This window comes from Octopus sinensis, linkage group LG1 (genome assembly GCF_006345805.1).
Source record: "Octopus sinensis linkage group LG1, ASM634580v1, whole genome shotgun sequence".
In the NCBI taxonomy this organism is placed as follows: Eukaryota; Metazoa; Mollusca; class Cephalopoda; order Octopoda; family Octopodidae; genus Octopus; species Octopus sinensis.
The window spans coordinates 93,482,741-93,499,781 of NC_042997.1; the positions used below are offsets into that span (position 1 = coordinate 93,482,741).

Here is a 17,041-nt window from a genome sequence, read left to right on the forward strand (position 1 = left end):
AGGGGAAACTGCAGCCCATGGGCTGCAGGACTTTCTGAATGGCACACCTAACAAGAAAAATTGCCTCGATTTGCTTTTTCATTTTTTAGGTAATTCAACCTACATTGTGATGAAGTATTGCTAATGTAGGGCCCACTTCTCAAATTAGGTTGCTTATGCCTTTTCTATAAATTCTATGTTCTCCAATTTGTACAAGTCTCAAATCTCAAATGAGGCCCCCCACATTTATTAATGGCCAGATCACAAAGTCTAAGTTTCCTTTCTCTAGACAACTGACAACCCAATAAATAGCACAAGTCCATCTTACACTCAACTACTCTTCGTGCATACAGGATGGTGCTTCCAGTAAGCATACACACATACACATGTTCTCATTTGGAGTCATAATGAAACCAAGATGTCCACCTAATTTGAAAATGTAGGCAGAAGAAAATTATAAGACAAACACTGGTATACAACATGTATTAATGGTTTATCTTTTTATCTTTTACTTGTTTCAGTCATTAGACTGTGGCCATGCTGGGACGCCATCTTGAAGAATTTTTAGTCAAAGGAAACGACCCCAATGCTTATTATTTTAAGCCTTGTATTTATTCCATCGGTCTCTTTTGCTGAATTGCTAGGTTACAGGAAGATAAACACACCAGCTCCAGTTGTCAAGTAGTGGTGTGAGACACACACACACACACACAACAGGCTTCTTTCAGTTTCTGTCTACCAAATCCACTCACAAGGCTTTGGTCAGCCTGAGGCTAAAGTAGAAGATACTTGCCTAATGTGCCACGTAGTGAGACTGAACCCAGAACCATGAGGTTGGGAAGCGAGCTTCTTACCACACAACCATGCCTAGAATATTTTAATATTTTTTATAAATATCCACTCTATAAATTCAGTATTACATTATTTGAGGTTACAACCAGCTAAATAAGGAGGTACTAGCAACCTGATTAAAAGGCAACATTCATATCTATCACTAGTTTAGAATATGTAAATCATAATGTTCCAGTCTATGTAACTGTAAATAAGTAGCATAAAGTGATGCAGTTAAATGTTGTTAACAGAAAAAAACTTTTCTTGACACCCAACTGTATGATCTCAGATTCTGTCCCACTTCTACTATAGCTCTGAACCACCTAGACTGTCAGGAGTGGATTTGGTGGATGGTAGCTGAAAGTAGTCCATTGCATATATACAATATGTATGTATGTATGTATGTATGTATGTATGTATGTTGTATGTATGTATGTATGTATGTATGTATGTATGTATGTATGTTATGTATGTACGTGTGTGTATGTACAAGTGTGTATGTACATGTGTGTATTATTGTTTCCTGGCCTTGACATCATGTGATAGTTATAAACAAATGTCACTGTCAAACCACTATCTTGCTCAGGACATTGACCTCCTGGAAATTATTCAGAGACATGCAACCAAGTGAATACCCTCCATCAGGCATCTACATTACTCTGAATGCCTTACTTTCCTAGGCATAGATTCATTGAGCTCCAACGTCTGGCAACTGGTTTAGTAAACACCCACAAAATTATTAAGCATTGCACCAACAACCACCTCAAGCACCTTTTTAAGCTCCATGTGTCTCACACGCATGGGCTTGCCTTCAAAGTCAGAAAACAGCATAGCTCCCTTGAATTTCAAAGACGTTTTTTTCATACTCAGAGTTGCTGAAACATGGAACAAACTCACTGCATCAGTTGTTAGTTGCTGAGTCATTGTATCCTTTAAAACATCCATGCTTCCTGAAATTCGCCAACACTACACCTGATATCCCCACCTCCATACTCATGTACATATGTATATCATGATTCATACACTGTTCACTTTCCTGACTTTTGTACATAATTCTATGTACTGTACAATTACCTTTGATGAGTTGTAGTGTACCTGAGCACTATACACAATAATTTCATTATTATTATCAATAGTGTCTGGAATTTCCTATCTTCCATGAAATCATATCTGCTCATGGGGAATATTATCTTATCTGAAACGGTGAGGTTTAGCAACAGGAAAGGCAACTGGCTGTAGAAAATCTGCCTCAACAAATTCTATCTGATCTATATCAGCCGAGAAAAACAGGACATTAATGATGATGATGATGATGAAGATAACAATGATAACAACAACAACAACAATGACAACAACAATGGCATATATTTGAGAATCAAGATCAGTGATTCTCAACCAGGCTCAATATAACCCTTGGAGGTCCATATAAGATTTTGTTAAAATTCATAAACAATAAACTCATCATCATCATCATCGTTTAACATCCATTTTCCATGCTAGCATGGGTTGGATGATTTGACTGAGGACTGGCGAACCAGATGGCTGCACCAGGCTCCAATCTTGCTCTGGCAGAGTTTCTACAGCTGGATGCCCTTCCTAACGCCAACCACTCCAAGAGTGTAGTGAATGCTTTTACATGCCACTGGCACGAGGGCCAGTCAGGCGGTACTGGCAACAGCCATGCTCAAATGGCGTTTTTACGTGCCACCGGCACAGAGCCAGTCCAACAGCACTGGCAATGACCTCGTTCGAGTGTTTTTTCATGTGCCACCGGCAAATGTGCCAGTAAGGCGACACTGGTAATGATCACGCTCAAATGGTGCTTTTTACGTGCCACCGGCACAGAAGTCAGTTAGCTGCTCTGTTTATATTTTTACAATACACAACATATTTAAACATTTTTAATACAGTTCCTAATAACATTTAATCATAAATGTATAGTTAGAGGTTTAAGACATTGAATGACTATGACAGTCCCCACTTCCTGAATAAATAGGTATCAAAGGGGTCCATAGGCAAAAAATAGTTGAGAATCGCTGCTCAAGATGTTAGAACATTATCTTAAAGGCAAAGAAGTTTGAAGATTACACAGATAATGTCATGTTATCTTATAATAGTTTTATGTAATAACAAGTTTTGAAATAAATATCCGAGAGGACGAAATGCATAAAAGATCAACTTTCTAATCAAGCACCATGAGATTGTCCAAAATAAATGATGAAATAGACAATATTGTAAGAAGAGGGGGATCTTCACAAAGTTCATGTTAGCAAATCATAATCTAATACCAATTCCAAACAAAATACATGTGTAGGAAAAAGATTTTACATCCTTCATTATATTTAATAATAAATATTGTGATTTTCATTTTCTCATTTGAAGCATTCTTCATATCCTTGATGATTTCAAGCGTATCCAAAACACTTCCTTTTCACAAGAATTCATTGAGGACATAGAGATTACAATGAAAGGCATTCTTGGTTTGGAAGCTGTTGACAGAATCATGGCACTTAATGGTAAGTATTTATATTTGTTAATCTTTATCTTTAAATTCTACCTCTGTATGAAAAGTCTGGCTGCATCCGAAAAAATATATATTATGAAACAAAAGTAAACACAAAATTTATTACACGAATCTGTTACCACCACAACAGTCAACTATTTGACGCCGAACACAAGTTTGATGTTGAATACATCCACGAATTTTCCGCTCATATAGCTCTTCCCAAGACTGCAAGACGGTTTCATGTAATTCATGCCTCGTTGTAGGGTTTTTCAGTTCAACTTTATCAGCTAAAACTTTGAAAATGCCTTCATCTAATGGATATAAATCTGGGCTTTGAGGCGGTTGCAATAAAAGTTGCACTGTCGGGTGATGAGCCATTACTTCGGCAATAGAAGCATCCAAATTGTTGACAATATGTGGTCTCACATTGTTCATTTGCAATATGCGGATCCCATGTTCTTCACAGGCTGGTAAAATATCAACATCCAGTGTACGGCATGTGTAAACATGTGTTGAATAGAACTCACTGAATAAATCTTAATTAACTGTGTTGTCAATTGTATGCACCTGATATATGCTAACGTGTATGCAGCCAGACTTTTCACACAGAGGATAAAGATTAAACGTTAATAAGTTCTCTTGACTCAAGTGGATGGACAAATAAAAACTACTTCATAAATGACTTGTTTAATTTATTCATAGTAACAGAAATAAAATTGTCTTAAAAAGCAGTCATCTTCAACTTTCAAAAGGCAAATGATATATCTAAAACAAGTGCACTAGAGGATTATGAAACAATAATTTAAAGTAGCTCTTGTTGTTTACATTATTTTCCCTATAAATGCAAGAAAGGATTTCAAATTCTATTCCCTCTTGATTACATTTTCTGAATTCTATTATTTTAATTTCAAGATGTTCTATCTTTTGAAGAAATTCTTCAGTAACATTGAAAATAATGCTTAATATTTGTAGCTGTATTCCGAAACTTCTTGAAATCACCGGATGTTGTACGAGACTATTTGATGAATAACTTAAACTTACCACATGAAATCTCAGATGCACTGATTAATTCCACAGTTTCTCTGGCTCAGGTTAGTTATTCTTCAGACTACCATTATTGGGCATGACTTTCAGCTGTTGGCTATTTGCTTTTCCTTTCAGAAATTCTCCAATATTAGATATTGGTTTCAAATTTTGGTACAAGGCCAGCAGGTTCAGGGACAGGGATAAGTTGATTATATCAGCTCCAGTGCTCAACAACTACTTATTTTATCAACCCCAAAACGATGAAAGGCAAAATCAGCCTCAGCAGAATTTGATCTCAGAATGTATTTAATCTTTAAATATGGATAACTTTTTTTACTGAAGTGTTTTAATTTTTTTCAAACTACTTTTGCTCTTTTAATGAATTTGTAAGAATTTTAAAGTAACTAAATTTCATTGGACATGAAAAAAGTAGTCGAATTTTACTTTCATTTTTAATTCTAAGTTAAGATTGAATGAAAAATGTTGGATTGAAACAAGCTGAAAAAATAAGTATATATATATATTCTTCATAAGATCTTAGTTTACACATGTAATTGTGCATTCTCTTTCAGTTCATTAATTTCCGAAGCAACTCTGTCAAAGAACTAATGTGCAAGAACATCAGCCGCATTATAACTTTGTCAAATAACACCAATGTTACATACCAGGAAATTAGTAATCATTTATGTCATCTGAACACTAAAACTATCTACAACCTAACACAACTCATCATGGAACAATTAAATATTGGTGAATTTGTTAAACAGGTATGGCCAAAAGCATTTCTGATTTTGAGAAACATTTTATTTAACTACAATAAATGCAAACAGCAAATTATATAAAATTTTGTAGAAATTCAGTTATACTTCTAATGTCTTCATTAATGAGATAAATTGCATACTATGAACATGGAAACTAAATATATTGAACATTATATAGTAAGCTTAAACATGGTTTATAAATTAAATGACATAAATATATGAATATATGAAATGTATGCAAATACTAAAAAATAAATAACAATGAGATTTAAAACGAACAGGTGAAGCTCATTTTTTTACATTTGTTTTTAATCTAATCAATATACTGAGATAACAATCAAATCTTATGCTCTAAAAATGTTGAAGTACTAAAGAGTAACAACCAGTTTTCATATGGTAGGCTGCTGATCTCACTTTTTCAGTGTTCTCCCTGTTGTTATGCCAGGTTACATGCCACTGCCTTGATGTAGTGCTGGTATTTCTGACAAAAATATAACATGATGAATGATATTATAAAGCATTTATAACAAATTTTACTGACTAGATTGCAAGTAAGCAAATTAAAACCTTAATTACCATTTCATCAATTTTGCCAAGCATATGGTATATACCTAGCCAACAGAATACATGCAAAATATGTGTGAATGTGTGTGTGGTGTGTGAGTGAATTTTCTTTAATCTTGAAATTTAAAACAGACCAAATCTATCAGAATGAAATGACATGTCATCAAAAATATTATATTTTAATAATATAGAAGGGGTAATGTTCTTTTTCAGTATGTCTTACTACGTGCTTCAACTTTGCTGAAATCAACCAACATAACAGTACCAATTGCAAAAGAAACATTTTCACAAATGTCCAGGACCAGTGCACTTGTAAGAGGAGTCAGAACAGCATTCAACGATAATGAAATATATAAAGTATTCTCTAACTTTGACTCATCTGAAGGCGGTATGTTTATGTTATTTCCTGGGGGATGGGAATTTTTTAATGCTTAAAAATAAAATGGTTTCATACATCATCATAAGGTCTCAGAATGTAGGAGTAGATGTATTATTGATTGAATAAACCCAGTACAAGATTGCTACATATCTCACTTGGGAGGAATGGAAACCAATATCAGCTAAGCAGTTTTTACTTAGGATACAACTAAATATGAAATAGAAAAAATTTTAGTGTATTCTGTCACCAAAACAAGCATAGCTAGTTATGATCCAATCCCCCATACTGTAAACAATGCTTCTTCTGTAAGTAGTAGCAGAAGCAAGTACTCTGAAAGTTTTTTATATCTGTTTTGAGATTTTTTAAGTTCAACTCCTGATAATTTTTTTTTTATTTATCTAGTTTCAGCTCACAAGCTGTGGCCATGCTGGGGCAAGGCATTAATTTTTTTTCTATTTTTTTAGGGTCCGTAAAATAACTAGCTAGCATAAAAATAACTAGATCCAGTTTACAGTTTGTAGCATACTGGGTCAATTGAGTTGCTTGTACATCCTTCTTCAAATACGTATTTAAAATGCTCTTCATAAACCCAAACTTTCTTAAAATAACTATCATTGTGATCTCATCTCGCTCTTTCTTAAAGATCTGAGCAAGCTTAAAGAGCTTGTACCTCTTATGTGTGGTCGAAATGCTTCTCTTATGTTGGATGCCGAGGGTGGCCTCAGCATTTTCAGCTCAGCAAATGAAATCAAAGGAAAAGACGGACTCAGTAAATCACAACGGCGTGAATACAACTCTCTACCAAGTAAGTAACACTAGCTAATAATATCAGGTAATGTAAAACACTATTTAAATACAAAGAAAAATACCACAGCCAAGAATGAATTTCAGAATTGTGTGTGCATTTATATATGCATGTGCGTGCATGCGTGTGTGTGTGTATGTGTGTGTGTGTGTGTGTGTGTGTGTGTGTGTGTCTGTGTCTGTGTCTGTGTGTATGTAGTACTTCCCTGACATGACAACATACATTAATATTCCTCCTAAGTCACTGACAGAACTTCAGCAGAGAACACAACCACACAAGCAACTAAAGAAGTGATGACTGCTACTGTTTGTGCTACATTGTCCATGTGCTTTCATAGAAAGGAGAAAGTATGAAAGAGTAGGGGTATTTCATTGTTCCAAATGCACATGATAACTCAATCACCTCAACAAAATGCCCTTTATCTGCTTATGGTTTTAAGAAGCTCAAGTCTTGATTCGCATTGGAAACAGTAGTAAGCCAGTAGCTTAATACATGGGTTCACTGCATTGTTGAGGGAAAAGTGATAAGTGGCGTTTTTACGCTCTGCATTTAAAAGCTTAGAGTTTGTCCATTTAAATAGTTTCAATTGCAGTTTGTAGAAGTTTGTTTTATATATTGAAAGCCAAGTGCAGTAATTTCCTATTCATTGTATATGTTTCTTATCAGTTGTCAAGAGAATTTGTACAGTTACAAAAGTACTAGTTGTCATATAACAATGTCTTTGATGCCATAGAGTGTAAGACGTTTTGCACGTAAATCCCAAGTCTTTGAATAGTTTGTTTCTTAGTATATCATGTGTTGTGCCCCTTCTTGAAGAAAATATATCAAATCATACTCAATTTGTCTTATGCTGTTTATCATTATTATCAATCTCATTTTCATCACTGCCACCAGAAATGATGGCATTACCTTTACTACCATTCACTGTATCATCAATCCACCACCACTTCAATCATTGCCATCATTTTCATCATGATCAGCATCATTGCTTTAGTAACTATTATCCAGTAGACTGCATGCCTTTTTCTTGACTCTTTTTAAGATGAATTTTGCAAGCAGTTATACAAAGGAATACTGAAATCAAGCATGGGAGAAATAACATGGAAGTTTTTAAAACCCTTGATCAGAGGCCAGATTCTATACACTCCTAAAAACAAGGTTACAAATACCATCATTGGAAAAGTAAGTAAAATCTTAATTTTTTTTTTGTTTTTGAATGCAGTCAGCTTATAATTTCAGCTATGTCAATATCTTCTTCATCCTAAAATCAATAAATTGAATTATGAATTCTCATGTAATCTTTTATGAAAATATATATTTATCAGCACTAAATTCTAACTTAGGCAATATGCCATATATTTCAAGTATGAGAATTAAAGAAATGGATGTGAAGACTTTCATGCATTTTCTCTGTCATTTGTGATGTATGTAATGTTGCAAAAAAATAATCAAGCTAAGGTTATAGAATCAGCACAGCAAGTGTTTAGTACAACATTTATCAATATTAACTTTTAATATCAAGTTGAAAATTCTCCAAGTTAAAAACCTAGTCTTATAATGTTTCTGTTACAAAACAGAAACAAATGTCATAAGGTATTGGAGCTTTTTCCCCCTTATACTGGCGAGTTTCTTACATCCTTCAAAATAAATGTAAGCAAAGTTAGTATGCTTCTTGTAGTACCATGCATTTCATTGCTGATTGGTTGATGCAGCCCCTTGTAGTGTGGTGCTGTGTCATACAGAATGCTAAGTATTAAAAAATGTTTTTCATGCACAATTGATTTTAGATTAAGTCAATATACTAATGACTAAAGGGTCATGAAGTCAAATATAATTACAACCACAGTGTAATGCGGCTTTATTACATTATGATTAGTGTTAGAAAGTCTGTCAAGTTGTAAAGACACAGGGTCTAATAATTCTTTAGCAATTATTCCAATTTACCAAAAGGTTCAGAATAATATCAGCTTAAATAAAACACATTTTTGGTTGTAAAAAGAGTTCTATAAAACAACAAATTACTCAATATCTGTTGATTTAAAGAAAGCAGCAGGGCCACATTATATTTGAGATTGCATTGTGCTTAAGTAGCTCAATAATTAGAATCTAAACATAATTGTTGTGACAACTTCGAAAATGAAAATATTTTTTATCATTCATTTACAAGGAACACAAATTGAATTTAACTCCTCATTTCATTCATCTTTCCTTGAATTTCTTCTGTGTTGAAATTCTCCTTGTTCTTTCCTCTCCAGTTGCTAAAATAGTTTTTAAAATGTCTCACTAGGCAAGCCAATAATGGAATATGTTTTTAAATTCTTGATTCTCTTTTTTTAAGATGGAGAAGTTTTTCGCTTTCATCGGTCAACTTCAGGAAATGAGTCAAGAATGGGCTACAGGTTTAGAAGATGTCTCTGCCATCCGAGCCAAACTACAGAATCTAACTGACATAATGGTAAGATTGTATAAATATTTACAAGCATTTCCTAACTTAGCCTTTTAGTTTATAACCTTTTGTAACAAAATCTTAAGTGTTTTTTTCTTTTGATTTGGCACAATGTCAATTTTTGTATGGAAAAATGTACGCTTGCCTCAAATGATAGCAATGATTGTTGATATTTATTTAATCAACTTCAAAAAATGAAAAGCGAATTAAACCATGAGAGGATTTGAATTCAGGAAACCAGGGGATGAAACTAAATACTGTAGGATATAGTCTAACATAGATGGGGGGCAAACTATGGCTCACAAGGTCTATTTGCATAGCCCACAAATATTCTCATAAATGTTTGACACATAGGATTTTTTGAGAGTAATGCACTAAACAAAACAATAATTTGATTTTGCAATATTGAAAACAAAATGTAAAGCAATATTCTACATATTTTTGGTAATTTTCAAATCTTTGAATATGCATAACATTGCAAGTATTTCAAATTTTATCCTAATAATGAGAGCTACAAAAACTAAAAAAATGAATAGGCGCAGGAGTGGCCGTGTGGTAAGTAGCTTGCTTACCAACCACATGGTTCCGGGTTCAGTCCCACTGCGTGGCATCTTGGGCAAGTGTCTTCTGCTATAGCCTCGGGCCGACCAATGCCTTGTGAGTGGATTTGGTAGACAGAAACTGAAAGAAGCCTGTTGTATATATGTGTATATATATATGTATGTGTGTGTATATGTTTGTGTGTTTGTCCCCCTAGCATTGCTTAACAACCGATGCTGGTGTGTTTACGACCCCGTCACTTAGCGGTTTGGCAAAAGAGACCGATAGAATAAGTACTGGGCTTACAGAGAATAAGTCCCAGGGTTGATTTGCTCGACTAAAGGCAGTGCTCCAGCATGGCCACAGTCAAATGACTGAAACAAGTAAAAGAGTAAAGAGTAAAAGAGAGAACATAGAAATGAATATCATGCATTTAACAAGAAATCAATAGACTAATATTTATTTATTAATATTAAAAGCAAAGCAAAGTACCAACTCTTTCAAGACAGTACTGCTGCTCTGAAGGAATACAATTTGAAGAGACACTTTCAGACTAAGCACTGAACTTAGAATATAATTTATCAAAATGTAACTTATAACAAAAAGCCAATGATACATTGACTAGTTTAAAACACCAATAAACTTTTTGAAGTTGTTAATATATAATAATGAATAATTATATATTCAGTATTATTATTACTACAATCACTTTACCAAAAGCTGGATCTATAGCACTAGTTTAATGCCAGAAAATACTTCTGTCCCACCTCCAAAAGCTTTTGATGCTGTACAAAATTGATTGAGACTTACAATGGAATAGAACTACACATGAACTGAAATATCCTATGCCTCATCCAAAAGAAAGCCTTTATCCCACTATCTTTTCACTCAGCCTCTTGTATCACTACAATAATGTCTAATGCACTTCAGAGTCAGCTAATTTACTAAAGCCCTTCTATCAAAATTGTTTTCATTTTTTTCATCATCAATTTTGTGTTTTGCAAAGTAGAATTTATATTTACTCAACACATTCTCTCTTCTTCTGTATTTCTCACATTTTACCCAAGTGTCAATCTCACAGGTCTGAGAAGACCTGCAAAATTCATGGGTACAGTTCCTTTCTCAAAACCAAAACCATGAAATTAAGAATATAAAAGTATGTCATAGAATGAAAACAAGTTTCTTTTTAATGCCAGAATATGAACGATACATTTATACGAAAAAGGTGTCAACTGGTTCAACTAACCACATGCCTCTATTTATAACACATGTCAATATAAAAATGCATAAATGCATAATTGTAATTTTCTATCATGAATTTCAATACTAACACCTTTTTTTTCTTTATTTATTTCAGAAATACACTGAAACTGAATTTTTCAAAGACATGTTTCATGATATGTTTGATGTAGATAAGTCAACACTAATTGACAGCATCCACATGCTTAATTCAATGGATGATAAAACTCTTGGTAATCTGCGGTTGCTCCTCACCAATGTGGTTAATTATTCTTCCTGTCTATCAAAAGAGAGATTCAAAAGTGTGTCATTTGATGAGCTTCAGAAAGAGGCCTTAAATCTAAGCAAAAGCAATGAATTTCTTGCAGGTAAGATAACATTTTTTTTTAAAGACATCTCTTCTCTTCCTCACATTTCCTCTTTCATGCATTATGATTATTTCTCACTCCCCAATTCTGTCCTCACTGCCCTGCTCACTGTATCATTGCTATCCCATAGTTCTCCACCCTCTCCGTATACCCAGGTTCTCACCAGTCACTGCATTCCCCACCCTTGCTCTCTATTCATACTTCTTTGGCAATACCCTACCACTTATATTATGACTACCATACCTTGAGGGTATGCACTGGCACTTGCCACCATCTATCTTTCTCTTCTTTTACTCTACCATCCCATCTGTTTTGATCCCTGTTCCTTGTGAGTATGCCCTGGCTCTTTGCCACCATCTTCCTCCTGCTCTCTCTTGTACTCATGCTGTCTTTCTCTCTTTCTCTCTCTCTCTCTCTTGCTCTTCCCTCTGGCTGGGTAACCATGTATCTCTTTTACAGTTGCACATCTGTTTCTGTCTTCATTCTTGATCACTCTCTCTGTGTCTCTCTGTCTATCCTTCTCTCTCTTTTTCTCTCCCTCTCCTTCTCTCTCTTTCTCTCGACCTCTTTCTCTGGCTTTCTCTCTCCCTTTCTCTCTCCCTCTCTCTCACCTCCCCCAATGTCCCTTCCTCTATCAAAGATTCTTTGTCTTGCAAGTTACTCTGCCAAAGCTGATGCCACATAAAAAGCATTCAGTCCACACTATAAAGTGGCTGGCATTTAGAAGGGTATCCAACTGTAAAACCCATGCCAAAACTGACCTTGCCTGTGTTGGTGCCACGTAAAAAGCACTCAATCTACTTTGTGGGGTGGTCGATGTTTGGAAGGACATCCAGCCATAAAAACCATGCCAAAACAGACACAGAAGTTTGGTGCACTCCTCTGCTTGGCCAGCTCCTGTCAAATCGTCCAACCCATGCCAGCATGGAAAATGACTGTTAAAAGATGATGATGATGATGATTTCATTGAAGATTTAGGTCACATTGTTTCAGTGAAATACCACTGAATTTCCAACCTTAAGAAATATATATTGCCGTACCATATATAGATCTTCAAGACATATATAGATCTTTACAGCGTTTTAAAATATTGAAGAATTTAAGCTGTTGTTGCTACTTTACCACAAGTCAGCCTTGATTAAGCAGACTTATGATCAAAGGCGATCCAGTGACAACTATCTCATTTTTTGGTATATTTAGAACTCCATTGTACAACGTACCCTTTTCAAGAAAATTAAGTGTGATTTATAGAGGATTTGGCTTTTATTTCTCTCAAGCTGAATGATGACATGCAAAATCCTTTGTTGGTTTATGCATAAATCATTGATACAAGATCAGGATGTGGAGATACTAATGTTTTAAATTTTGACTGAATGAATGCATGTATGAGCAATAATATTCATAAAGTAACTTAACTTTTGAAGGGATCATCATTTTCAAAGCAAAGAAAGAAGGTGTACAGAATTTTAATTGAAGATCGATATAATAATTTTCAGTTCTTATGAAGCATGAGGGATCTGAAAGAAATCTGCTAAGTCAAGTATTCCCGTTCTGTGTTTCAAAATTTGCATGAAGCTGTAAAATCAACTGGAAGTATTTTCGAGTTACTCATGCCAAACAAATCCTTCTTTCATTGGGTTTTTTAAAAAATGTTCATGAATATGTAGAATATTTTGTTAATATTCTAAATTTATGTCTCATCTGAAACCTTCCATATTTCACACATAATAGTGCATAAAGGAGAAAATCTTAGATCAACAAATCAATCGGACCATATCTGTAGCTTAATATTATTTAATATGAAACATGATATAACATAACAGTTATGTGACATAACAATTCTTACGGCCGTTTCTACTTCCAATGTCATTCAGTGCCAACAAAAGAATTTCGAAAATAATATTCTTCATCTTCATAGGATATTCAAACTAGAACATGAAGCTTCATCAGAGGGAATAAAAAAAGCATCCAAAAAGTAAGCAGAAGGAAGAGGGAATAGGAAAGAAAACATGGCCTAGAGAAGAAACCTGGAGGCCTAATATATTAACATCATATAATCTTCCATCGTAGCCTACCAACTTTGAAGCCCTATGATGGAAGATTGTATGATTTTAATATGTTAGGCCTCCAGGCTTCTTCTCTAGGCCATGTTTTCTTTCCTATTCCCTCTTCCTTTTGTTTACCTTTGGACGTTTTTATATTTACTCTGATGAATCTTCATGTTCTAGTCCAAATATCTTATGAAGATGAAGAATATTATTTTCGCAATTCTTTCATAGGCACTGACTGGCATAGGAAGCAGAAACAGCTGTAAGAATTGTTATGTCACATAAATGAAATCTTATATCATGTTTTGTATTAAATAATATTAAGCTACAGATGTGGTCCGATTGATTTGTTGATTCAAGGTTTTCTCCATTTTCTAATTATTTGAATTTGATTCCTGATAAACTTTCGTTTATTCTGTTGTTACCTGTATTCTATGAGCATAGTGTGCCTACATACCCATGCCCAAAGATAACACAGGTAACTGATACCGATAGTAAATACAGATATTTTATCCCTTAGTCGGCTACTATAACCACTAACTCTGCTTACCTTTTATATATATATATACACATCCAAAAAATGAAGGACAAACACAAAAAAACAACAACACAAGGATGTGGTACACGTAAAGTATTAGCAGACACTCAGGGAAGAAAGGTGGTTTTACGTTTCAAGCAAAGGTCTTCTTCAGAAACAGGAGACTCAAATAATATATATAAAATTAAATTCAATATATATATATCTATATATATAAAACTGTAGTTGTGTGAGTGTCTGTCTCCTACGATTTAGATTCCTAACTCCTCCCACATTTTGCGGTGCAGTTTAACCAAATTCGGGTATCTTATAGTCGTGATTAATATCGAGCCCGTCTGGCTATTAGCGCACGTCTACGATGAGTCTACGATTTTTAAAATAATTTAACATCATTTTTTATTCCATTTTAATGCATAATTTTTCGTGTGTTGATGGCGGCGGAGTTGGCATCCACGCTCAAACACCTGCACCTGTGTTTGCTTCTCCCCCTTCTTCCCTCCCTCGTGAAGCTGTGGGGAAGGGAGTTTAAGGAAATCAACGTCGTAATGCGTTGTCAAGGAGACCAGCGTTCTTTTAGAACAACGACTTCATGGCTTGAAGACACCAAAACAGAAATGGCTAAGAAAGCCCGAATTGGCATCTATAAAGGAAGTAACTCTCTAAAAATGCTTATATAGTTATTTCCCTTACAAACCCGAGCAACGCCGGGCGATACTGCTAGTATATATATACAAATTGAGATAGGGGTTGTAAATGCAACCCTCCATGGGATAACATATATCCAATATACTGCTAGTGAAGTACCCAACAAAGTTAATACATAAATGTTAAGGATTGATATTTGATTTAGATGTATTTCTCCATTTTCTTATCTTGTATGTATATATATATATATATATATATATTGTGTATATATATATAGTTACATATGTGTGTGTGTGTGTGTGTGTTATTTTTGTTTATTCTATATTCATTTTTGATTTCTTCCAGCAATTATATTCCTGGATACTGAAGAGATGGAAGATGAAGAAAATAGGAGATCAAAGAGAGAAACTAAACCCAAAATTCCAAAACACATAAAATATGAAATACGAATGAATATTGATTATGTACCAATGACTAGAAACCTGAGAGAACAGTAAGAGCATTTGTTTAGATGCAGATTTATATAACATTTTAAGATTTTATTGCAATCATCATCATTCTGATTATAATCACTATCAGTAGCAGCAACAGCAGCATTGCTTTAATGTTTTGTGGGGAGAGTTTTCTATGATGACATGAGCTAGGTCAGTCTGCTGGATTATATATCTACATCTTCCAAGAATACAACAAAAATTATCAAATTTCAATGTTAATATAAACTGAAAATTCACATTGGTGGAAGGTGTCTTTTGGTAAGTACTAATGTTAGTAATGGTTGTCATCAACTCTCTGAGAGTAAAATGTGATGCCAACTTAAGGTGTATATTCAATGGTGATTAAGAAAATGCTACTGATAAAGAGGATAACCACCACAAGATGAAAGGTAATTAAGTATGAAACTATTTGAGATAGCAGAGCTATGAGTGATTTCAAGAGCACTGTTGATACAGTAGACGGGTGTTGTAAAATCAATATTCAAAGAACTATGTTTTGAGAACTGACTTAAGATTTGCATACTATTCTATAATTATAAAACAACATTGTGTTTACTGTTTGTCTATTTTTAAAAGAATACCTTAAGAAATATGAAATCTTTTGTAGATACTGGAGGCCTCGTCCAGAAGACAATTTAGCAACTGAAATGAAATATCTTCAAGGATTTATCCAGCTCCAAGATATGATTGACAAAGCAATTATTGAGAGTCATATGGAAGAATTTGGAGCCAATGTTAGCATACCTGGAGTTCATTTGAAGCAATTTCCTTACCCCTGTCACATGAAGGATGAGTTAGTATTTATTTAGTTTTTTTTTGTTGTCATTATTCAGTTTTTTTTAATATATATCTTAAGACTTTGATGCTTAATGTAAAAGCTGTACTAATAACATATTATAAATCTAAAATCTTCATTCCCTGTATACATGGCTAGATCAAGATAAATACATGAAGATTTCAAATGCTCCGTCAAAGAAAATTAATATTAGATCAGTCTTTTTATTTCTTACTTTACAATACCTATTTCTTTACTACCCACAAGGGGCTAAACACAGAGGGGACAAAGAAGGTCAGACAAACAGATTAAGTCGATTATATCGACCCCAGTGTGTAACTGGTACTTATTTAATCGACCCCGAAAGGATGAAAGGCAAAGTCAACCTCGGTGGAATTTGAACGCAGAACGTAACGGCAGACGAAATGCGGCTAGGCATTTCGCCTAGCGTGCTAACGTTTCTGCCAGTTCGCTGCCTTAATACTTTACAATACCAACAAGGAATAAGATCTTTTACGCGGATATCAAGTAACATCATTACTAGCCACTTACCTGGCACACCTACCCATATATCCAAAGTTTCTAATTGTATAGAGATAAAAATCTTCAAAATTCTTCAACAAGTTGTATGTTGTGGTTACCCCCACAAAAAACAGTTCCATGTTGCAATTCAGTTTAAAGCAGCAGAATATCTCAGTTCAAACTGACCTCAAATTTGAAACTTTTGGAGAGAATTTTGCCATGACAACTGTGCTTTAGGCAAGGTTGCTGGAACAGTTTACTTTCCATTCAGAAGAATGTCAAAAATGTTGCTTCTTTAGAACCTATTCCTGCAAGTCACTATCTTAGACATTTGCTTTGTGTGAAATTTTTCTTTTCAATCTGAACTATGAATGTAACGAAAAAAAACTGTTTTCTTTTAGATATCTGCATATTGTCAGTAGCTATTTGCTACCCATCATGATGACTCTGGCTTGGCTGGCATCACTTGGCTTAGGTATACGTAATATTGTACAAGATCGAGCTGAAGGACAAGAAGAAGTAAGTCATGTTGTTAAATATATTCTATATAAGAGGACTCAGTTAAGTTTCTTATA

At 34.4% G+C, this 17,041-nt stretch overlaps 1 protein-coding gene across 2 annotated transcripts in view; it reads left to right on the forward strand.

Moving 5' to 3' along the window:
- Window positions 1–17,041, forward strand: part of LOC115214454 — a 365,440-nt gene that overhangs the window by 305,543 nt on the left and 42,856 nt on the right. For both annotated transcript variants that reach the window (XM_029783667.2, XM_029783655.2), the window contains exons 89-99: window positions 3,193–3,326; window positions 4,289–4,407; window positions 4,915–5,109; window positions 5,881–6,055; window positions 6,690–6,851; window positions 7,894–8,033; window positions 9,190–9,306; window positions 11,195–11,444; window positions 15,021–15,168; window positions 15,777–15,962; window positions 16,868–16,985. In XM_029783667.2, the coding sequence (XP_029639527.1) occupies window positions 3,193–3,326; window positions 4,289–4,407; window positions 4,915–5,109; window positions 5,881–6,055; window positions 6,690–6,851; window positions 7,894–8,033; window positions 9,190–9,306; window positions 11,195–11,444; window positions 15,021–15,168; window positions 15,777–15,962; window positions 16,868–16,985 (1,744 nt within the window). The remainder of the gene's footprint in view (window positions 1–3,192; window positions 3,327–4,288; window positions 4,408–4,914; window positions 5,110–5,880; window positions 6,056–6,689; window positions 6,852–7,893; window positions 8,034–9,189; window positions 9,307–11,194; window positions 11,445–15,020; window positions 15,169–15,776; window positions 15,963–16,867; window positions 16,986–17,041) is intronic.